Consider the following 25,153-nt stretch of genomic DNA (forward strand, 5'->3'; position numbering starts at 1 on the left):
AGTGTTATGCTTTGTCATTTTCTTCAATCATACAATTATCAGAACTCCCTCAAACGCGCTGCTTGTAAAAAAGAGTTTGCTTAGGGCCAGTTGAAGGCACACATGCACGTGTGAACATGATCAGGATGGTACCACCTGCGCCTCATTTTGAGCCAGGAACAACTCTGCTGTGGTTAACTGCAGTGTAATACATAATCTATATGATTTACAGTCCACATTAAATGAAAAATACTGGCCCTGTTAATTGATCATTTATCTCGTCATATGCCACATATGTGTTAAGAAATCAGTATCAGAGTATTTTTACATCCCTGTCTTCACTCTGTCTGTAAAACCAGTTGAAACACTTTCACGTTTGATGACTCATCCTGCACACAGGGGTGTTTACACAAAGTTCATCCAATGAAATGAGACTTTAGGCGACTAGCTAGCCACGCCGGTCACATAAAACTGCATCTTACTGTTTGTGGGTTGTAGTCGCTAACAGAGCAGTATCGAGAGACATGAAGCTATGTGTGTATGGACATCAGTGGGCAAAAACTTTGTTTTCATTTTTGAAATAATGAAGCGGAGGTCTAATTCATTCATCTCTCCCTCAGGCGTCTCCTGATCTAACGGTAAGAGAGGTGTGTATGGAGCCTTCAGTTTGCTCTGCTGTACTGCACTAAGCCTGCCCACTTTTGAGGATCCCGACCAAATGTGAAGGACTTGATTTAAATACCTCTTGTAACTGTTCACTGCTCAAATACTCTGTTTTACTGGGAAATATCTCACAGTACAGGGGCTAAAGACGCTCTAACTTCCGTTTCACTGGGACGTTAAAGGGATATTTTGCCGATTTTTAATCAGGCTTTGTATTATAACAGTGAAGGTAGTATCTTACCAGAGCCCTGGGGTCTCATTTATAAAACAGTGCATATGATCCATACTAAAAATGGACATACGAACAAAAATATTCAACAGTTTCTACAATCAGGCTTCCACCTCACCATCTGCGTCGCCAATCAGCAGTGCTGATCAAATATGGACAAAGATTCTGTTACTGTGTGGCCTATTTCAACATTTCAGAGACATATTTTAGCTCAACGTTTAACTGTAATTCAAGATTGTTTATTACCAGCCAGTGGCCATATTGTTTCCTGTGGAAAAACAGCCAACCCTGCTTTACGTCATCGAACAACAGGAGTGTTTCAGTGTGGAGCAGTGCATGCTGGTAGTTGTAGGTCTTCTATCTCTTAAACAAAAGCAACCACAGCCCTGTTTCCCTGTTTTCTCTGGTCATGTAGTACTAATTTCAAAAGTATTTGTTTCTTGACAGCATAGACAGCCCAGTTTTACGAATCAGGCACACAGGTTAAACTGTTGACAGTAAATTTGTTTGGTGTGTGTCGAACTGGCACCTGACATGTTCCACAGCCACGGTGATAATAACATGATAATTACCAAAAAGCGGAGGATGATCCGATCATTGTGACAGTGATTTCAAGTTTTGCTATAAAAGCGACTTTTTCTTAATAGTTTACTTAGTTTCAATTCATTCAATTATTCACACGTTCACCAACATGACGTCAAAACTCGACACAAACATTTTTCCAAGGTGATGATAAGATGGTGTATATAAAACCACGTGTTATAGCAAACACCAAAACAAAACCTATACAGCTCTCAGACAACAGAGGGGGGGAAGGGGGTGTGACTGGTGTACAAAATATGTGTGAAGATGGAGAACATGTGTGACATCACCAGTGAACCCTGAGTGACTCCTTTCGAGGTCTGCCTCCGTGCCTCTGACGCAGAAACTGTCTTATTGATACAGAGACATTACCCTGTATCACAAAAGATTATTTCTAAAGCTCAGTTTAAACTTCTTCTTCACTGATTATATTTCCTAGTGATCAAATCCAGGAAAGTAAAATCTTGGTGCAGATAATATTGTAGGTCATCACACAGTGGGCACAACACCTCAGACAGGTTGCCAGTAAGCTGCATCAAAGGGCTAACACCTACAGACAGACACACTCGCCCAATATTCACAACTTTGACATAAAGTTTTCTGGCAGAGAGGATGCCAAATCCAAGTTTTTGTTTTCAGACATTTTCCAAATTTCTGTCTACAATTTATATATGCAGTTTTTACACTATAAAAAAGAGGTTTAAGATTAGTTTGGGGATGTGGGGGAGGAAAAACGACAGGTTGACTGAATCAGACGATTAATGGCGCAATTTAAAAAATGACTACCAAGTAAAAATAAATGGTTTGTTCAATAAGAAACAAAAATAACGTCCTGTTTTAACTTTCTAACTAATAAATGATAAGGTGTAGTGCTTCACGTGTAACACCTGCTGCTCAGTTTTACTCAAGACATCAGTCAGTTTCAAATTTTGGAAATCCAGTCCCTGAATATGTCAACACTGAAATAATACAATGGATGTCAATGGAGTCAAATATAACACCTATAACTATATAAGTTCAAAATATAGATGTGAAATGGGAATACTCTGATTAAGAATTTTACTAGTATATATTTCCACGTACCTTATATTTTTTTTCAATTTATGCTTATATCTTTTGTCATATATCCTTTTATATATTTATATAATGTATTTAAATCACAAAAATCACATTTTCTGCAAATAATGTTAAAGCAACATATTTTAGAGTTTCAAAAGCACCTACTTTTATGTTAAAATCAGTATCTTTCTCGTCCAAATGAAAAGGTTGGCAAATGTTGAAGCTAGTGTCAAAAATATCGATTTATCAATACATATTTATTCGGAATATTTGAAAAAGTTTCAACTCTCATTTTCCACATTATCAACACACTGCGCTTTTTCGCTCTACCTCTTATTGATAATGTTTACTACAGTTATTGCCACGCGCCAGCCTTGTCATATTAACCTTTTAATTTAAAAAAAAACCAAATCTATTTTATGCCCTGAAGGTAAATTTTCCCTGTGGTGTCAAAAATGGCAGTGAATACTGATATTTTTCAAGGTATTTTATCAAAGTTAGAAATTCCAGTATCATGACAAAACTAGTAGGAGCTGACCCCCATCACAACCTAACTTAAACAAAAACAAATGTATATATAGATTTGCGCCTTTTTATTTATCAGTAAAAATTAAGTGCATTCAGAGATCTAATGTTTCTGTGTGTCATAGGTTAAAGCAAAAGGTGAGATGGTGCGTGGTGTTTATACAAGGTCTCGAATGATCCAACCTGTTTTTCTGTTTTAGTTTTCATGCGCTGTTTAAGGCCTAACTCAATGTGACTGCTAATCTGCTAATAGCCTAAAACACAATGAAGTGGAAAAACAACTGCTGGAAATAGCACAACTGAGACAAACTGGACATACATTTTTAGTTCTCTTATCATTTCTGACAAAGCTTGAAGGACACAAAAACAATGTGTGTGAGCTGACGGCTTGGCATCCATGTAAGAACCGCATGTTTTGTTTTTAAGTACTGACAATAACGCTAGCATTTGTCCACACACGAGTTAAGGCGTCAGCTTGCGTCAGCTGTTTTGTCCACAACATACTGTCTGCAACATGATAGTCTTCATATAGAATGGATACCACTCCGAGTCCATACACTGTGGGTGCATTGTTTTCCAAAACTAATGCAAAGCAGAGAAGGAGCATCACTTTGTGCAGTGGACCTGTTCGCTACTGTATGTAAATAGACTGGTTTTATGCAGCTTGTGCAGGCTTGTGTATACAAGCAAACAAAAAAGAAGACGAAACACACGCTTAATGTGGACTGTACACACTGAATAATTCCTGCCTGCGCTCACAGTCATTTTGTTTTTTTGACTGCTACAGTCAGATGGGACTGTGGACCACATCACTGGCTGTGCAGCTGGTTATGTTGTTGTTGTTACAGCATGATGCAGATGGACACACAAATGGCATTTATCATCTGCCGTTTTAACTTTTAAATGGATTTATTCACTATAAACTGTAGATAAACATGGATGGAAAGTGTTTTAGGCACAATAGCATGCTGATGTTGATATTTATTTATCAAGTAAATGGTACAGGAGCCATCACAACTCCAACACCTTCAAAGCTGTCCTACTTTTCATTCCCAGTCTTGCTGACATTACAAACATTAACATATGCCTCTTATTATTGATTAGTATTTATTGCATTCTTATTTATTGCTAATGTTAGTGTAGTATCATGTGAGAAGCACAAAGATGAAACCACCCAACAGTGTACAAAGGTGTAAAATTAGCACAACCTCAAACATAAAGCTACAGCTGTAAAATGCAACATACACACTAATGCAGCAATATTAATCCAAAAACATTACTGATAGGGACCATTTAAGTGCAGAATGAGCACTTGTCCTTTTGATATGCTACTTTAACAGCATTTTGCTTACTATAATCACATACTTTTAGTTAAGTAAGGTTTTGAATGCTTGTAGTGGAGTATTCTTGACAACATTTTACTTTAGTAAGGGATCTGAATACTATTATTTATTTTATTCAAATTTATTAAGATATTTGTCAGGGTTGTCACCTGTTTGTACCTTTTATCTTGCACTGTGTACAGATGTAGCTTCAAATAATTGAATTGCAGTGGTACAATGAGAATAAAGGACTTTTATTCTATTGTTAAAGGCTATAAACACACTTTTTTATATAAGTGGCTGAAATGCTATGATTATAATTGAATGCAAATTGGGGCAAAGCTTTTCCTTGATGTGTGCAAGTGCAACACATGCAGGCCTGCATAATAACACTGCAATATATAATGTGGTGTGCAATAGCCTGGATCAGTCATTCACATCACAATGTTTTCTTTATTAACGTGTGCATGTATTTATTGCATATTAATCATTTATAGTGACAATTTAACTGCTTTTTTTTGCACTATGAGGGATTTTTCTGATGGTTTGTAGTTTGTTTTGTGTGCTTTCGCCTCCTGTGATGCACATGTGCAGCTGTGGATGATCAGTGGGCCTACTTTTGAACAATAACAACAGACCGTGGTCCTGCAAGGGGGGGGGCCCACACACCTACCTGCTCTCTGGATATACAAGGTAACGACGGTCTGCGAGGCATTTTACAACTGCCATAATAGCTGGTCGACGTCTCCCCCAGTGAAACACAACTGGACCGTCTCCTAGGTCTGATCACGGGGACCTTTTCCTCCGCGGTGGAAATCCCATTCGGCGCTTCCCTCGACGGGTAGTAACGGTCAAAGCAGAGCCCCAACAGGGAGCCCGACACCCCGGCGAGGCAGGCGAGGAGCGGTCTGAGCAGAGCAGGCACACCGCTCAAACTTGTGAAAGACACCAGCCACACAACGCTGGCGAAAACCAGTATGAGAACACTGTGTTTGAGTTTGAGAGTGGGGATCAGGGTGAGCAGACCCACACATCCCAGCACGAATAACAACCTGCCCACCATTTGCATCTGGTGCTGGTCCTCTCCCCATTGCAAAAACCGCAAAACCAAAAAATCCCCGAGGTAACACGATGCTGGCAGTGACACGAGCCAACATTTGCTGCTCTCCTTCTTTTTCCTCCGCAGGTAAAACGTTAGAAAGAAGAAAGCACATCCTATGCTGAATAAAGGACTGATGGACTGGGAGAAGCCCGACAAAAAAGTCCGCAAATCCCACAGCGAGTCACTTTGCAAGCTCCTAGAAATGAGGAAAGAAACCGCGAAGATCACAAACGCGCCGACGTAGAGGGCAGACACCTTCAGCAACTTTGAATTGAGAATGTCTTCGTTGCAAAACCTGCACACGTTAAACAAAAATCCCCTCTGATGGTCCTGTTTGAGAGGGGTGACGCAGCTCTTCACATAGCCGTTCCTGAAGCCCTCTGAGCTGTTTACACTTCCAGCTCCGTCGTGGTGCCTTATTTTACTGTGCAGAACCTCTCCTTCCTCGCGTGCAGCCATGGCTCGACTGTGGCGCCCTCGTATCCACGCGAAAGTCCCCCCTCTTCTGATATTCACGCCGTATTAACGCTGAACTACATGACAGCAAATGCACTCCATGGTCACTCAAACGTGCTCCAGCACTTGGACTAAAGAAAGAAGGTGAGATGTTGTTTTTACAGAAAAGGGGCTCTCTGTCGCCGCCTACAGGACACAACTCACACCGCAGGGCTCTGTGATGGGGAGCGCTGAGCCAATCCTGCTGGGCTGCATCATTGATACAACATGATCGATATACTCTGAGGTTACAGCTAATAACCAAACTTTAAATAAAACTCCCATTTAAAAAAAAAAAAAAAAACATCACTGAAACTGAAGGTTACTTTACATCCCCATAACAGTTTTACCTTCCCACCGTGTAGGCCCAAATGTAATAGTTAGAGGTGCATTCCTTATTTGCAGAGCAGTCTTTATTATTAATTTGAAATATATCATGTGTATTTAGACCTGATTTCATGTGGAAAACTTTCAATATCACTTTGTCTAGATAAATAAATGAGTTAATTTAACCAAGTGATCCAGACTTTATTTCAACATCATTTGTTCTTGTCTTATTACAGCCCATCCCCACCGTGCTGTGAATTCACGAAATAAAGATTTGGTGAAGCAAACATTTAATGCACAATATTTAAATCTTGTTTATTTCATTATTCCCATGTCCACTGTGGCAGAAAATGCAAGATATGCAGCATATCACATGTCTACACAATAAGCATTGTTGTCCCCCATGTTGTTGTTTATTTGCACATTCAATATTCACTTGCACTAAATATGTTCACTTTAATCCATTGCTCACTTTTGATCCACTGCTCATTGTTATTATTATTATTATTATTATTATTTATTGCTGTTTCTTGTATTTTTTGTACTTTTTTCTGCATGCCTAGTTTGTTTGTTTTTAAGTTTTTTAAATATTGAAATCTTTAATTTGACTCTTTACCCTTGACTGCTGTAACACTGGAATTTCTCAGTTGTGGGATCAATAAAGGTGTATCTTATCTTATCTCTTACTTACTTACTTATCTCTCTTACTTCCCACAAGTAGAATTAGATAGATAGATAGATAGATAGATAGATAGATAGACAGATAGATAGATAGAAAATGATAGATAATATAATGATATAAAACAATAAAACAATAATAATAAAAAATAAAAATAATAATAATACAAAAATAAGTGGTACAAAAAGGAAAAAAGAAGAAGAGCAATTATACACAACACAGTGAGAAATGAGGCAGATGTTGTAAAAAATGTGCAAATAGCTAACAAGGGTGCAATTAGTTATGAATACTTCCCATGACTCAGTTTCTCACCTATGAAGCACAGGGCTGATAGTTAGGCTTGGCCATAGTTGAATTATCGGCAATGGTGGAATTTAACTACCGTAAAACTTCAATTAGTAGCCCGGGCTATTATTTGTTTAAACCACTGAAATCAACATGCCTATATTTGGGATAGGTGTCTATATGGGACAGGCCTTTAATTCCTTTCACACAAAACTATTAATCAGCAAAGATGGGAAATACAATCAAGTCGTTTGTTTACATCCAAAGAACGTCTATAAAACAAATGAACTGCTTGGCATCCAGAGCAGGTGTCTAATTGAGACAGGTGTTTATTTGTCAAAATGTGTAGCTACACCAGGCGGGTAAAAGGGCTGGGCATTTAATTGGGACTATAGGCTTTTAATTAAAGTTTTATGGTAAATAATTTACTCAAGTACTTTACTTAAGTACAAATGTAAATGTTTTTAACAATTCTACTCCACTACAAACATGTAAACATTACAGCTTTTGACAGCTGACAGCTTTTGTCCTTTCCAGAATACAACTTGTAAACCCCTGCTGTCCAGTAAAAACCATACATCTCTAAAATTTGGTGATTTTTCATTTGCATTTTTTTTCCTCAACTAAATGGAAATGAGTGGAGAAAATTGTAGAATTGTTAGACAAATAAATTATTTATAAACCTTTATATTACAAACCTTTTATTAACTGGAAAATGTAACATCAAAAAGCTGAAAACAGGGCTGTTTTTCTAAGCTCATGAAAAGTTGACCTGTTGTGTGGTTCTCACAGGACAGTACACTAACTCATATTGCTGTAGATGCAGTACTACAGTATATAAAGGAGTAAAATTAGCACAAGGTTAAACATATAGGTCGGGGCACACCTGTTAAATGTAACATACACACTAATGTAGCAGTATTAATCCTAAAACTTTGTATTATAAAACGCTGATAGGAAACATTTAAGAGTAGAATGAGTACCTTTCCCTTTAAAAGGCCACCTTAAGGACATGCTTGTTATGATTACATGCTTTTATTTAAGTAAGGTTTTGAATGCAGGACTTGTACTTGTAGTGGAGTATTTTCACTGTGGTATTAGTATTTTACTAAGTAAGGTATTTAAATACTTCTTCCACCACAAATTAATTTAAATTATTAAAGTAATATTTTCCGTGTTTTTATTATTTAATTTAATTTAATTTAATTTAATTTTATTTTATTTTATTTTATTTTATTTTATTTTATTTTATTTTATTTTATTTTATTTTATTTATGTGGCAAGGCCTTGCTGCGCCACTGTGTGTCGCTGCATCATGTTGCTCTGGGATCGTTTGCTTCGCCTGCCTTCAGCCTGATAGGACGATTGACGATTAAACTGATCAGAATAACACAACAACACCGGCTTCAAATGCCGGCTTATATCCATAAATATATGTCGTCTAACATCTTTTGCGAGATAAGTGATACACAGTCAAAGCTACTGTTCTTGACTGACATAAAAAAGCCTCACTGGATGCTGTAGCTAGCTAAATACATGAAGGCTGTCCACAAACTAAAGCTAATGTTAGCTTGTTTACATCCTAAACATAGTACTGTCAGTATGACAGACTTGATTGAAGATAAAATGTTGGATATGAATGAAGATAAATGTGGGTGATTTGAGACACTTTTTGGTAGCAAGACAATCATCTAAAACTCTGAATACTACCTTAAATGTTACTTTTAGAACTTGTTATAGCTCTGCTAGGCTATATTTCTACAAAGAAAATATGTTGCTAAGTAAAAATATTTTAGAAACTTTTGAACTTTAAACACATCAAAAACCTCACTCCATTGACATGTTCAGGTAAAATGGAACAGTCATGTTTGGTTTTTTAAATGGCTAAATCTATTTATCAGTTCAGTCATTGATTTATTATATCATTCATGTAACCTGTGGATATTCGTTAAAAACGTTTATCTAACTTTTTGCCTTGCTTTCTTTTCCTGTTTTTTAGTTGCCTCTTTCCTTGGTGCCACATTGTCTACAATGGCCGTCTATGTGTGTTTGCATTTGTGTATTAATGATGGTGAATTCAGGACTATTGTGGCTAACATGGACTCACTGCATCATCTTCAATATTTTTTAAGTGACACAAATATGAATATCTGTAATATTGCAGGATGGCACACAATCACATAATCCTTGGTTTGTTGCACCTGGTAGCCTAAAAATATGCTAGTTTCACTTCAGAAAAATGTCTCATGTGAGCTTAATTTTTTTGTCTCATTTTACCCCGATGATTTCACTAGTCACTCAAAACCCTTTCCCATAGCTAAATACAACTAATTTCACTATTGTGAAAATATTTTGATCATAAGTCACTCATTTAATAAAATGCAACATCCTAGAACCATTTTTTGTATTATACCCTGGACATGCCACATGGCTTACATTAGAAGTTCTGGGACCAGTGGATTTTTGACTCTTTGCTAGCACATTTGTATTAACAATGCAAATACATATAGGGTGACTGGCTGCTTATATTTAAAGAGCCCAAGATGTAAAACCCTTATTGTCACATTCTACCTAATGTCCCAATTACCTGACATCCCCTATTGATCTGTGAGAGCTGCCAAATTTAACAAGTTCTTGCCCTAAAATGAAAAGCCCCTCCTTAATTTACGTAATGTTATTTTTATTGTCCAGTCATATCAACTTCAACAAGATACATAAGCAGAAAAGAAACTGAGTGAGGTCATTACAGACTGATCTTAGAGCTGCCACAGACCTTTTTAACAGAACAAATTTTGACCTGTCACAGCAGGACATACTAACAATGACTGCACAGCATTTAGTTTTGCCCATTCCAGAGCCCTTGCATTGTGCATGCTGACCTACAGGAGAATAGAACTATCGTTTATGTAATAACTTACATGTGTCTCTGCTGCCATGACAGGTCAAAATGTCTGCCGTGAAAAAGGTCTATGGAAACGCAAGGCAGGCTTATTAATACAGCGCATTGCATTTATGGTAAACCTTGTGAATGCATATAACATCAAATGACAACAACCTCCCCCACAAGAAAACAGCAAATCCTGCATCCATTCCACAGAAACACACCACAACACAGACATAGACAGACAAGACAGACAAGTCTTTCACTTTGCTGAACTTGGGCTTGTCTCGGGTCATAAATAACACTGTGAGTGTACCACATGGATTGCACATCCTCTGACAGATGGTAGGCCTATTTGAATTCATTAAAAGCTAGCTTAGATGTGTCTAAGATAAGACTGAAATGAGTCCACGTCACTATATGTGTGTCACATAGACTGTAGGCTGTATGAAGCGATGTCACCTGACATGTCTCTGAAAAGCAAACATTTAATGTCATTATCGTTTGAAATGTTAATACTCCCAGTCAGTGTTTACTCTTAGTTCAGTTCTGTTTGTCAGTGGGGCGAACAATGCTGCCGTTAAACACTAAATAAACATGTGTAACTATGAGTGTCTTTTTCTTCTACTTAAGTTCCATGACCAGTAGATTATGACAGTAATGTTAATGTTTGGAGACATATTGGCCAAAAACCAATGTTTAAATCCTGCATGTTACCATGGCAACTTTTAATTGGCTATCATTCTATGACTTTGTCCATCAATGCCATTTTATTTATTTATGTCTTTATGTTCAGCTAATCTGAACGATGTGGTACAATATGATCTTCCTGTTCTGAAAAAAACCACGCGCACAGAACAGGATCTTTTAACTAAGTTAAATCAGAATCCTGTAATAAACATTTTCAATAGAGTAGGTAGAAGCACATGTGTAACCATTGTTCTTTGGCCGACAAGGCTCTGTAATATAAACAAGTACTTTGCTCTTGACTGGAACCATAAACCCTTCTTATCATGAAAACTTCCATTTAAATATGTTTGCCTGTGTAAACACTCAGATGGAAATGGGTGTTAATCAGTGTGAGAGTGATTGTACTCCATTGTGGTGTCTGCAGCCGCACAATACTGTGCAAGCATTTAGTTGGTTTGTATAATGTATACAACTGAACAATTTTCTTGAAGACACCAAACCTAATTATTAATTTAATCTGCCAATGAATATTGTTTGTGTAGCGACAGACATATAACTCAATGGTTCTCCAATGACCTGCCTTCAGTTCATGAACTGAAGAAGCGTCTTGGATGAGAGATGAAACATCTTCAAGAAACTCAAGCAAGTCCAGTTGCCTACGATATAGCATTTAGGATTACCATGACCTAGATGACTGGGAATTTTCACCAACATAATACAGAACATATCATTTCATTATTAAGAACATGGCCAGTGTTGTTTCTTCTTGCACAGACAATACTTAGTAATGTGATAAATTGATTTTTGCCAGATTAATGACTTATGAACTTATTGAGATTTTACATGAAAAATATAATCATCAAAACATTGTTTCTGTGCAGTTTGGAAACTTGAAATTCTGGAAATGAAATATTTCATTTATATTGATGCTGTTTGCTTTGGGGCCTTTGGCTATGGGTTGTTGTATGACTGTTTATTGGTAAGTAAAGAGTGGAAGATAGTGACTGGATGAAAAATTTTAAGACACTGACTTTCAGACTACAGTTCATTTAAGTCTGTGTCCACTGTGACACGAAGTCTAAGCTTCCACTGGAGGGTGCTGTTTACCATTAAAATCTGCTGAACTATTTTGTTGAAGCACTAAAGTAATTCAATTTTTGTCCAGCAATGTGTATTTATTATTTATTTATTTATTTAAAAAAGACAGGATTATTACATTTTAAATTATTTGTGTGTGATAAAATGGTCATGTCTCAAGAAGACTGTACCAGACAAGCCTAATAAACCAATACACCAAACCAGTGGCGCAAGGCAGTTATGATGGATCCCTGTGCATGCTTTTATGCACATATTGTGTTGTCACATGGTCAGAGACTTGACATTGAATAACATCAACATACATATTACCCAGCAATCATCTTTGTATGTCTGTACATAACTAAAATACCAAGGAAAATAAGAAATTATTAATTTAACAATTTGAATTGTTCATTTATAGTTATAGAACAGTTGTTTTATAGAATAATTGATTTATAGTAATAGAACAAGCATATTATGTTGTTGTAGATGCGATTGACTATTTTACAAAAGTAAAGAAAAAATAAACATAATGAAGATGGTTTAGCCTTTTTCAAAGGCATATATAGCAAATGGCACTGTTTTTAATTTAATGAGAATTCTTCTTTGAACACATGTATTTTTTCAAGGTGACTGTCAACCATTAGGGCCCGTCCTCCATTCAACACACTGTTAGAGGGCCCACTCTTTCTCTATAGGTGCCCCACCTCACGGGCCCCCGTGCAACCGCACTGTCTGCAGTGTCTACATTTACACCAATGCACTAAACTTAGAAATGAAAGCTGAGGAAAACTTAAAACTGAGACTGAATACTTGACAATACATGATTATGTCTAACATTGTATTTATTAGCTACACAGTCTTTTTAACACATCTTTTGCCCTTTCTTGAACTGTTAAATAAATAAATAAATATCCTACATAACTGCTGCAATGATCATTTTTCATTGATTTTCTAAAAATTAAATGGCTGTGAAGTAAAAGCTGTTAAGTGCTCAGATCACTGCAATGTTTACTTAGTTTTAATCAGCTTTATTGAAAAAAAGTCTTTGAAACCATCTATCTTCTAACACAGCTGCCCAGATGTTCTTTCTTTCTTTTCCACTTTATCTTTTGGGGACTCAGAATCCAGAGAACTGAATCTCATAAATTTGACTGAGATCCTCAAATGGCATACGAGCTTCACATTTGCCTCTTACAACAAAATACAAATTTAAAGTACCCAATATAACAATAATAGCCGTAATAATAGTTTCTCGTGTCTCTTTTTGAATTGAAAGCTTGCCTGTCATCTCTTGCTTGGGATTTATGCTCTCGCGTTTGGACCTTCCGGCGCACGGTAGCAGTGATGTGGCTCAGAAAATGATCTTCCACGTCACTAGGAAGTAGTGGAGAGCTAGAGACAGCTCGCCGAAGGGAGTTCCTGAGGATTTTTACAGATGTAATAATCCAAAACTGGATATAGACGGCCATTTCGGAGGATAATAGTCGTGCAGTTCGGTAGGTAATGTGAATTAGTTTTAACCAACACGAGTGACGCTCTATTTCCTGACCCGTAGTAACTGTTAACACAGCTAGCTAACGTTACTGTCCTCCATTTCATTGCTAGCCTGAGCAGAAGCTAAGCTGGCGCTAGCTAACGTTCGCTAGTTAGTAGTAACCATATTCATATTAACCTAGTATAACCAACTGAATAGTCGACTAACTAACTAATATGTGTGTTTTATTGAGGTTTTGCTACACAGCTGTTGGTGTTGACACAGGTAACGCCATTAGCGGTTCAACTGTAGCTGCAGTGTTGTATGAGGGGGTTAACGCTGCGTGTCACACTTACTGGACTTGAGCTCTAATAAGCTATCCTAACATTGTACCTTGAGATACTTTCTTGTCACAATGACAGCTCTTGTTTGTGTTTTTGTGATTGCAGCAGTACAGTTTTTACAGAAAAATGCAGCAGAAGATGTTAAAAAGTTATCTCAACCTTGTAAACACGACCTACTTATAAGTACCGACCTATTACCTTAAATATATCTATTTAAAGGCAGCTCTGCAGTAATGATGCTCCCCATTTTGTTCTTATAATTAAAGCCGTGAAACGCTATGACATCTCAGTCAAGAAAAGCAAGTGCCCATGTACCATATTTCTCCTCACAACTTTATATTTGGGTATTTTTTATTTTACCATATCCAACTGAGATTGTTTTAATACTTCCAAGAGCATCACACAGACTTGTCTGTATTGTTTGGCCGCACAGGAAAATGCAGCATTCAGATAATCTACTGTTCTGCTGGTATTTTCAGTCATTTGATGGTATGGTGGTGACTGCTACCAAAATAAGACAGATAACATGCTTACTTGCCAGATTACATTTGAGAAGTCATTCATACTAACGCTTTAAGGCAGACAGCTTTAAGTTTTATCTAATAACAAGGCTTTATTGATGCAACACAAATGCAGATATGATCCAATTGTGCAATGCAACATATAGCATTCATGAGCAAAGGCGTAAAATGATATATTAATAGATTTTTGCATTAATAAGTGTTCATACTACTAAATACTTTTTTTTTTTTTTTTTTTTAAAAAAGGTTTAACTGTGGTATTAAAGCAGTATATTAATATGCAGTGTAAAGAAAACTTAAGTTTACAGGATAGGTTCCCAAATGTTCAGCTCTGTTTAAGACAACAATCAGGTGCCCATATGTACATTGTAACAGTATTTTCTTGGTGTAGTCATTAGGGGTGTAACGATACATCGATTCATTGATTAACGATCCGATTATATCGATGCAAAATGAAAACATCGATCTATATCGTCATCTTAAAGATACACATTTATTTTGAAATTTACATAGCACGTCTGTGTCACCATTTCTGGGCAAGCGCGCCTCCGCTCAAACAACAAACAGAGCTCAGAAATAAAATGGTCAAATCATATTCTAGTTGTTTTTGTGAGCTGATGTAAACGATTGTGTTAGATGAGCATATGATATCGCGTCATATCGATTGCGGGCTCCTGAATCGAATCGAATCGAATCAAAATCATATCGTGACAGACTTTGTGATATCGGCAAACATCGTATCGTCATCCAAACAAATCGATATAATATCGTATCGTGATGAAGCTGGTGATTTACACCCCTAGTAATCATTCCTCCTGGTCATACTGGCTAATAAGAGGCTCCTTCTGACTGCACTTCCAGTGTGATGCTGGGACAAAGTTCACTGTCCCAGTTCAGTGCAAAAGTTAAGTGAATCTGAGCAGTCTGAGTTTGGCAAATCTAGAGTACCTTCCACAGTTACAGATTACATTTTCTTCACCACAGATCAACTTGGGAACACTATCTGGGCACAAGAAAGAGGAAATACTGTTCTGTAGAGACTGTAACTTTGAAGTATGCACTTGATTTGACTAATGCAAACTGCTGAAGCCTCATATAAATGTTATGTAGTTATATTTTATTTATATAGATTTTTTGCCCCCGTTAATAATCATGTATTCATCATGTATTGGCCAGTGTGAAAAGCAGGAATTATTACAGCAGACAAAACCTGTTTCAATGTATATGGACACCTGACTATTGTTTGAAGACTATTTTAGAAAAAAAATGTGAGTCTATGAACTAATTAAATGATAAAATTTATTTTAAACTCGACATTTTTATCACATTTAAATTAAGTTTTATGATCAGATGCTGCTATTTAGTGCAAAAAATGTGTTAAAACACAAACAACACGTACTGTTGTGTTGTAGTCATCATGTATTCTTTTATTCAAAGAACAAGTTACTCTATAGCACTGTCACATTTTCTTAAATATACTATACTATACTATGGATACGTATTATGTTTTGAGGACATGCCAGCATTTCTCACATAGTAACATTTGGTTTCTTAATGAAAAGTTTCTCAAATTCTTCTTAATGTTTGTGATGGGAGGTGGACTCCAAGGACCATCTCTTATCAGGCCTGAGATAAGCCATTGTGTTTTAGGCTTTATATTGGATGATGGGGGTCACCTGTTACTGATGTTTTTCTGAAAGAGTCTTACAGGGATGTACATAGTCACCTCTCAAACAAAGCCTCATCACTTTCAGTAATCACTTTATAGGCAACAATAATGACTCACAACATTTTGTAGCTCCTGTCTATCAGGTTCCTTGATCTACTTTTCCTGGCCAACGTTATGTAGGAGCTAAAGCACATCCCAGCATGTCTTCTGTCAGAGGCAGAGAATCACCCATAACAGGTCGCAAGTCTGTGGCAGGGCCAACACCAACATAATACATTCACAACTACTTAGAGTTTCCAATTCATCTGTTATTCATGTCTGTAGAGAGACACCAGAAGGGCCTCTATTCTGTGAGGCGACAGTACTAAATAAACAATGAGCTAATGTGCTGTTAACCTGCAGTTTAGTTCCAGTAAATAAGAAGTGAGGAATTTGGTAAGCCAGGGTCTTTAAACTCAATTAGTTGTATTTTTGACAGTCAAAGTAAGACTTCTTGGTTTAAAATGCTCATAAGAGGAATTGTCTGGTCCCATTTTATGACAGTTTGCCATGCTGCACCTGCTGCAAATTAAAAGAAATACAACTCTGCAGTGTTGCTGTACAGTAGATTTATCTTGTTTGTGTCTTTTGTTTATACAGATTATGTCCAGTCTATGGACGTCTTCATATCTTCATAGTTATATCCCACATTTGCTGCATTTATACTTATGCGTCTGTGTAAATGTCTTCCCCACCATTTACTAAATACGTTGCTCTTCTGTTTCTCGCAGGTGTGATCCAGTGAGCGACATTCATTAGGTTTCTTCTAAAAGGACACAAGCCCAGCAGCAAAATGACGGCTGCAGAGAATGTTTGTTACACTCTCATCAATGTCTCATCTGACTCAGAGCCCCCCTCGGAAGTCAGCCTTAAAACTGATCTGGGTAACTATTCTTCATGTTTATTTGCAAAGCTCTATTACTAAACTTTAATAAAACATGCGGAGGGGAGATATTCATTTCTAACATTTCTGTCTCCACCTCAATACAAGGCAGGTGATTGGAATTTGATTTGTGGTACTCACAGCACTGAAAAAAATACTTTAGAGAATGAAAAGCAAAACATTTCATTTCTGAAACAATGTTCTGGTTATTCTGGATAATCCACACACCTCACTGTAAGCAGTTTTATAGGGCTTATTTCTTCAGTAGAAAAATTGTTCCTGTGAAAACAGTTGACAATAATGTGTGTGAGCTGTCCAGAAAAGCTTTAACCAGTGTTGGTTTTACTTGACGAATGACTGAGAAGAACAATTGCTCATCAAAAATCATTTAATATCCTCAGTAAAAACAAACAATTTGACCAGTTCTTTCAGAGAGGTTAAGGGTGAAGATCTGTAAAAATCACAAAGCTTGACGCCATGCTAATCACATTCGTGTTAGTAATAATAATAATAATGATTTTTCTACAGAAAAGGGGGAGATCAAGGCAAAGACTGAAGCCCTGAAGAAGGTCATTATCATGATCCTGAATGGCGAGAAGTTGCCAGGACTGCTGATGACCATAATCCGCTTTGTGCTGCCACTTCAAGACCACACCATCAAAAAGCTGCTGCTGGTATTCTGGGAGATTGTTCCCAAAACAACCCCAGATGGCAAGCTGCTTCAGGAGATGATCCTGGTCTGTGACGCCTACAGGAAGGTAAGATTCATCGGCACGATCTGTGTGTATGTATCAGTATAGATCAGTGTAACAGCAGGGAAAATAATGTTCATAACGGTAACTGTGTGAAAACAAAATGAGTTGGGCATATGAGATCTTAAACATCTGAATCCGAATCCACATCGTCTCCACCTGTACTTACTTTATCTATGAACCCTTTTCACCTGGTATAAACGTGCATCTTGGGTGATCTGAAAACATGTGGACAGCTTAGTATGACTATTGAAATAGTAACGTGGCTAGAATATGTTGTATGCTTTGTTTTTTGATATTTTTAAAAATCATGTGACATCCTTTTTCAATTTCAGGACCTGCAGCATCCCAACGAGTTCATCCGTGGCTCCACTCTGCGCTTCCTGTGCAAGCTGAAGGAGTCTGAGCTGCTTGAGCCTCTCATGCCAGCAATCCGGGCCTGCCTGGAGCACCGCCACAGTTATGTGCGCCGCAATGCTGTCCTGGCCATTTACACCATCTATAGGTACAAACTGCTGAATATTTTTCCACATATAGATATTCTGTACTCAGTTTATTTGTGAACAGCAGCTGATGATATTTATTCTTTTTAGGAACTTTGAACATCTCATCCCAGATGCTCCAGAGCTGATCCATGATTTTCTTGTCAATGAGAAAGATGCCAGCTGTAAGAGAAATGCTTTCATGATGCTGATCCATGCCGATCAGGTCAGTCGCATTTTGTGCTTTTCTTACTGTTTCTACTGTTGTGTGTTATCAGACCTACCATATCTATCTGCCAGGCCTAACTTATATATTCACATCTCACAGGATCGAGCTCTGGATTATCTCAGCACATGTATTGACCAAGTTCACACATTTGGAGACATTCTTCAGCTGGTCATTGTGGAGCTGATTTACAAAGTGAGTCAAGGCCTTTATTAGTCTAATTTATGCGTAGTTGCACAATAGTATGCCACAAGAAGAGCTGCATTAATGTCTGAACTCTTGCTGTTTTTGTTTCCTGTCTGTTAGGTTTGCCATGCTAACCCCTCTGAGCGCGCCCGGTTCATCCGTTGCATCTACAACCTGCTCCAGTCCTCCAGTCCAGCTGTGAAGTATGAGGCTGCTGGCACCCTCGTAACCCTGTCCAGTGCTCCCACAGCCATTAAGGTACATCACTAAGGTGTTCTCAGTGGTCTTGTCTATGTTACATATTGTATATACGATACTGATGGTGCACTACATGTGACCCAGTAGCAGTAATGTCTTTGGTTTTGTACGGTTTCTTATGTGTTCTGTGCTCTGTTGGACTTCAGGCTGCTGCCCAGTGCTACATTGATTTGATAATCAAGGAGAGCGACAACAATGTGAAGCTGATTGTTCTTGATCGTCTGATTGAACTGAAGGAGCATCCCACTCATGAGCGTGTGCTCCAGGTACGCTGAATTATGACAGATTTTTCTGCACTTAATCGCAAAGACCAGAGTCCTTTATCTCAAAAGAGTCTTGTTAAAGAGAACATTTACTAAAATTTAAAAGGTTTCACCCTTCTGGCAAATATAGTTTTATTGTGAGACACCACCAGTTTGCTGCACTACAGTGCTTCATCTTTATTAGACTTAGTTCAGTTGTCACCAATGATTTTTTTTTCTTATCCAGGACCTTGTGATGGACATCCTGCGTGTTCTCAGCACTCCTGACCTGGAAGTCAGAAAGAAGACCTTGCAGCTGGCTCTGGACCTTGTTTCATCTCGCAATGTAGAAGAGGTCAGTGGTGTGCACATTATTTCCATGTTATTGTGGTTTTTATGTCCAAGCATGGACACAGAGAAAAAAGGGAATGTACTGCAGATATAGTGACGTCTGTTTGTTTTCCAGTTGGTGATTGTTTTGAAGAAAGAAGTGATCAAGACAAACAACGTAACGGAACATGAAGACACCGATAAGTACAGGCAGCTGTTGGTGCGCACTCTCCACTCGTGCAGCGTGCGCTTCCCTGACATGGCGGCCAATGTCATACCTGTGGTGAGTTTCCCATCGAAATAAAAAACATGCTCTGGAAATTTGTTATATTTTATAGTGGTGGTTTATATAGCCACCACTGGGTTATACTGTTATATATGTGATAATGGTGCAGTAAGACTTTTCTTTGTGTTGATGTGATATACAGCTGATGGAATTCCTAAGTGACACTAATGAGGCAGCTGCTGCTGATGTGCTGGAGTTTGTTCGGGAGGCAATTCAGAGGTTTGACAACTTGAGACCCCTCATCATCGAGAAGATGCTGGAAGTCTTTCACGCCATCAAAACTGTCAAGTAAGGCTTAATAAGCATACTGAGAGGAAGATTGTACATTGTCTTGGTTTTTGTCTCTCCCTTAATGGTCCTAAAAAGAAAGTAAAATGAATCATTATTATAGAAGTATATCATTAATTGCTAGAGTAAATGTTGGCATTGTACATGTCTGCAAACCAGGGATATGTAACATCTGTACGTCATTATGCAGTGAATATGTTTTGATTTAAAACACTCCTACCTTACATGAGGAATGAAAATGGTGTGATTTTGGTCATTCTGGTCTGATAGTCATGTCCAGATTTTTCTCTCCAGTGACATTTGTCAACTGTTTGTCATCATGAGGACTGGGTTGTATATTAATACACGAGTATGTAACACTGTGAATGCTCATGACCTTTCTCACCTCATTTCAGGATCTACAGAGGAGCACTGTGGATCTTGGGAGAATACTGCAGCACCAAGGAAGACATCCAGAGTGTGATGACAGAAGTGCGCAGGTCCCTGGGAGAGGTATGTTTGTTCATTAGTTTCTGAATTTAATGTAACACAAGTTTACCAGACAGTCCCAACTTACTTGAAATCGTCATGAATGTCTGACATCTGCCTCTTGCATGGACAGATCCCGATTGTAGAAAATGAGATAAAGAAAGAGACGGGAGAGGTGAAACCAGAGGATGAAGTGAGTGCAGCTCCAGCGCAGAAGCTGGTGACAGAGATGGGCACCTACGTGACACAGAGCGCCCTCAGCTCCTCCAGGCCTTCGAAGAAAGAAGAGGACAGGTAAAATTACACATTGTGTGGGGATATGGTTAATTGCCTGTAATATTCCATTGATTTTACGGAGTTTGTTCAACCCAGCTTACACAATAAACACCGGCTTTGTTGTTCTAGACCTCCACTCAGAGGCTTCCTGATGGACGGAGACTTCTATGTGGCAGCTTCCCTGGCCACCACATTGACCAAAGTGGCCTTGCGCTATGTTGCTATTGTTCAAGACAAAAAGAAACAAAATGTAAGTCGTCCTCGCTTCACTTCCCCCGACAGACAACACCTTTGTAAAAAATCATTAAGTCATTAAATCATCAGAACGCGTGTTCCTCTAATCCCCGCCGCCTTCCTGTCCCCTCAGTCCTTTGTTGCAGAGGCCATGCTGATCATGGTCACTGTGCTGCACCTGGGCAAGTCCTCTCTGCCCAAGAAGCCAATTACAGACGATGATGTGGACCGCATCTCGCTGTGCCTCAAGGTCCTGTCAGAGTGCTCGCCACTTATGAATGACATTTTCAACAAGGAGTGCCGCAGATCCCTGTCACATATGCTGACTGTCAGGCTGGAAGAAGAGAAGCTGTCACAGAAGGTAATGATCGTTGTCTCACAGGGCTGAACTCAATATTTAACCTCCTGACAGATGGGCACAGCTGAAGCATCAGCACGGGTGCAGGAAGTGAACACATGTTTTGTGCTAATTAGATATTTTTCAACCCAGCACAGTATTGAAACAGCGCATTAATGTTTGTGGAATGTGATTATGTTTATAAGCAAATAAGGTGTTGTTTTTAAGAACATATGGCCTTCTATGCAACATTAATAAATGTGGGACAGGGGCTTCGTCACTGCAGTTTTGTGACTTGAGTTTATTTGCTATCTCTGTTACCCATTTGTTTTACATCTTGACTTACTGTTGTAGGTATTTATGATGTGTTGCTTCTGTCGTAACCATATGTGTTTCCTATTCTGACCACAGAAAGAGTCCGAGAAACGTAACGTAACAGTGCAGGCAGACGACCCCATCTCCTTCATGCAGCTGACAGCCAAAAACGAAATGACTTCTAAGGAGGACCAGTTCCAGCTCAGTCTGCTGGCTGCTATGGGCAACACTCAGAGGAAGGAGGCCGCTGATCCTCTCGCTTCAAAACTCAACAAGGTACATCACAAGCCCTGCGGAAATCTTATCACACAACACAACTGGAACACTTCTGCGGGAGATGATTAATTTCGGCTGTGTCATCTGTGCTTGGAGATTAGATTGATTCTTCTGTTTTGAAAACTTGCCCAATTATTGTTGCACTTATGATGCATAAACGTTTGAAGACATCAGTGTGACATTTGCCTCAGAGGGAGATGCTGTTTTCGGTTGCACAGCAGGAAAGAGATCAGTTGTTCCTGTTTGTGTTTTGATTTTACAAATAGTCTGCTGTTTAGTTGTAGCATTATTTTATTTAAATTAGATTTTATTTGGCTGTTTATCATGCAAGGACATAGCTGCGAGTCATTATTTTCTTTTTCATCCCACTGCTGCTGAAGTCCTTGTCGTGCACATGCTCTGCTGTAAAAACCTTGTTAAAAATTTAATGAAAACAAAAAGTCTTAATTGCTAACTGTGAGGAAGTATTTGTTTTTATTTGTATAATAATTGATTTTTAAATGTAATTGATTTTTGTCCACTCTAGGTGACCCAGCTGACAGGCTTCTCAGACCCAGTATATGCGGAAGCCTATGTTCATGTCAACCAGTATGACATTGTGTTGGACGTGCTGGTGGTCAACCAAACCAGTGATACCCTCCAGAACTGCACCCTTGAACTGGCCACTTTAGGTTAGTCTTGTTTATTTCCCACCTCACTGGACAGATGTGCAGGTTTGTTGCTGTGTTGTGTTATGTATGCAGCTCACTAAATGTATCCATCCCACAGGTGATCTCAAGTTGGTTGAGAAGCCTTCACCTCTAACTCTGGCTCCTCACGATTTTGCTAACATCAAGGCCAATGTGAAGGTGGCTTCTACTGAGAATGGCATCATATTTGGCAACATTGGTAAGCATGTTGTGTCTGTGCGTCATGATTCAGCATCATGCTTTGTCTCTTTCTGTAGCCAGAGAGTGTTTTCTTATTTGTGGGGATGTTTGATTCTTGTATTCCAGTCTATGATGTGTCGGGAGCTGCCAGCGACAGAAACTGCGTCGTCCTCAGCGACATCCACATCGACATCATGGACTACATCCAGCCAGCTTCCTGCACCGATGCAGAGTTCAGACAGATGTGGGCAGAGTTTGAGTGGGAAAACAAGGTAAGCTTTGCGTTCAAACGAACTGGCTTCACAGAAATTACTTATCATGAGTCTGACATGTTTATAAGGTTTGTTGTTGTGTATTTTTTTGTACGTCCTTTTTTTAAGGGAAAACATTGCTTTACATTCAACAGGCCAATTACAATATTTAGGAAAATTAAAAAGTGTTAATATTGAAGATGTTCCCTAAGCAGCCTTTCTTTGTCGTAGGTGACAGTGAACACCAACATTACTGATCTCAACGAATACCTTCAACATATCCTCAAGTCCACCAACATGAAGTGTCTGACCCCAGAAAAGGTTGGTATGAGACAAATGCAGCGGAGCAAAGAGAAAGAGCAAAAACAAATGAAATAGGTGCCACTTTTGGTGCATAATGAGAAGAATTCTAAAGCCCCGTTTCCATTGAGCAGTACGGTTCATTTCAGTTTGGTGCACTTTTTTCCTCCCCCGTTTCCACTGTGAAAAGTTGTTGATGGTACCAATGAAACCGTTAGATACGGTCCCCATTTTTGGTCCCCCCCCCTCTGTTGGGGTACCTAGCTCACAGATCTGGTACTAAAAGGTGGAGCTGTGAACACTGCAGTCTGTTGATTGGTCAGTAGAGGACGGTCACTCTGCTCAGGGTTGTGGCTGGTTTTGAGACTTATGTAACCAATGTTCACATTGTGGAGGGTTTCATTAGTAGACTGAAGCTATAAAATGAAAGCATGGTTTGCTGCCTCTTGCAGTGGCTGGAGTCGGAGAGAAAAATAACTTAATTCACTGGGCCGACTGCCGGCAACTTTTTAGGTGGAACGTTTACTTGTAATCAATGCATTGGCTGACAAGGTGAATCCATCAACACATCTTAAATTTGTGATGTGACAACTTTGACCGTCACTCTAGTTTTTATATGACATACACTTTAAGTAATGAGTGGATCTTCAGTTGTTTATATATATTTATTTCGACTGGATTATGTGAACTGCATATATTCTAATCCTCATTTGGAGAAAAAAAATAAAGCGCCGTGGAGCGTCGTTCCTGTGGGCTACGGCAAAACTAAACTCCTGAGATTGCCTGAGAAGGACTTAATGCACAAACCTGCTATTTTTTAATACCTCATGGAGAGAGACTCTCACTGCAGTTTGTTCTATTTTGTTCTGAAAATGTCATCGTGAAGTGTCGTTCTGTGGACGATAAAGGAGGCACAGACTTCTCTCTGTCACCGGTAAATACAGTGAGTGCTGGACAGAGCAGTGAGTGACAACAACCCCACCCACATTTAAGAGAACTGTTTGCGGTGGAAACGCCAGGGTCTAGGTACCATGTCTGAAGGGTTACTCTTGGTTCCAAAGGTACCATACCAAAAATGTTTGGTGGCAACGGGGCTTAAGTGGCCTTTGTAGTGGTCTGATTATAAATGTCACTAATGTATCACCAAACCCATCATATCAGATGAATATGTTGTTGTTATGCAATATTCTCAACTCTCTCTCTTTTGTCTTTGAAATCCAGGCACTGTCTGGCTTCTGTGGTTTCATGGCCGCCAACCTTTACGCTCGTTCTATCTTTGGAGAAGATGCCCTGGCTAATGTCAGCATCGAAAAGCCCATCCACCTGGGGCCTGACGCCCCTGTCAACGGACACATACGCATTAGAGCCAAAAGTCAGGTGAGTCACAGCTGCTTCACCATGAGTCCCCGTGCATCTGGAAAGTTATGGCTTGGCTGAATTTATTTTCTCATAACTTGTGCAGCGCAGGAAATTAATTTCTTGGAAGGATAATCTTGGAAAGGAATATATGACATAAACCATTACATGTGATCTTGCACTAAATGCTTTATGCTCTGATCTGTATGTTTAAAATCTGTTACAATAAATCCTCCCTCTTCATTTCACAGGGGATGGCCTTGAGTCTCGGCGACAAGATCAATCTCTCCCAGAAAAAGTCAAATGTCTGAGACAACTCTGGCTGATCCTTCTGACTTTGTAAAAGTCACCTGCTGTTCTCTTTTATCATCCATTTTGCAGTCTTTACATCATAGCAGATTAAGAACTCTATATGGTCAGTTGCTTCTGTGCCGTTTTTTTTCTTTCTTTCTTTCTTTCTTTCTTTCTTTTTTTTTACATCACCTCTGTCTGAAAACTACATCTAAGTAATGTTCTTTCCTTGTCCTGTTTAATTTTCAATAAACATATGTATTGAGAGAACTTTGCTCCATGCTTTATTCATCATTTATTAT

General features: G+C 38.7%; 2 protein-coding genes across 3 annotated transcripts in view; one reads left to right on the forward strand and one right to left on the reverse strand.

The window, feature by feature from the left end:
* pde3b (phosphodiesterase 3B) overlaps positions 1-6,087 on the reverse strand; it is a 60,613-nt gene extending 54,526 nt beyond the window's left edge. For both annotated transcript variants that reach the window (XM_033628900.2, XM_033628899.2), the window contains exon 1: positions 5,033-6,087. In XM_033628900.2, the coding sequence (XP_033484791.1) occupies positions 5,033-5,920 (888 nt within the window). In that variant the 5' untranslated portion in view covers positions 5,921-6,087. The remainder of the gene's footprint in view (positions 1-5,032) is intronic.
* Positions 6,088-13,257: 7,170 nt separating this feature from the next.
* Positions 13,258-25,121, forward strand: copb1 (COPI coat complex subunit beta 1). Its single transcript, XM_033630143.1, has 22 exons — positions 13,258-13,394; positions 16,677-16,829; positions 17,357-17,586; positions 17,916-18,085; positions 18,174-18,288; positions 18,391-18,483; positions 18,595-18,732; positions 18,879-18,998; positions 19,222-19,329; positions 19,441-19,587; positions 19,733-19,878; positions 20,274-20,370; positions 20,480-20,640; positions 20,752-20,872; positions 20,990-21,217; positions 21,605-21,784; positions 22,311-22,455; positions 22,553-22,672; positions 22,780-22,925; positions 23,136-23,225; positions 24,426-24,581; positions 24,812-25,121. Exons 2-22 carry the CDS (start codon positions 16,739-16,741, stop codon positions 24,869-24,871), a joined length of 2,862 nt encoding a protein of 953 aa, XP_033486034.1. The 5' UTR covers positions 13,258-13,394; positions 16,677-16,738; the 3' UTR covers positions 24,872-25,121.
* Positions 25,122-25,153: the final 32 nt, after the last annotated feature.

This window comes from Epinephelus lanceolatus, chromosome 2 (genome assembly GCF_041903045.1).
Source record: "Epinephelus lanceolatus isolate andai-2023 chromosome 2, ASM4190304v1, whole genome shotgun sequence".
Classification (NCBI taxonomy): domain Eukaryota; kingdom Metazoa; phylum Chordata; class Actinopteri; order Perciformes; family Serranidae; genus Epinephelus; species Epinephelus lanceolatus.

What these genes read in the sequence shown, in the direction of transcription:
- copb1 (XM_033630143.1), top strand. Translation starts at nt 16,739, where the DNA reads ATGACGGCTGCAGAGAATGTTTGTTACACTCTCATCAATGTCTCATCT. An exon ending in TCGCTTCAAAACTCAACAAG is followed by an intron (nt 21,785 to 22,310) that starts GTACATCACAAG and finishes TGTCCACTCTAG; the next exon opens with GTGACCCAGCTGACAGGCTT. An exon ending in CCTTGAACTGGCCACTTTAG is followed by an intron (nt 22,456 to 22,552) that starts GTTAGTCTTGTT and finishes TCCATCCCACAG; the next exon opens with GTGATCTCAAGTTGGTTGAG.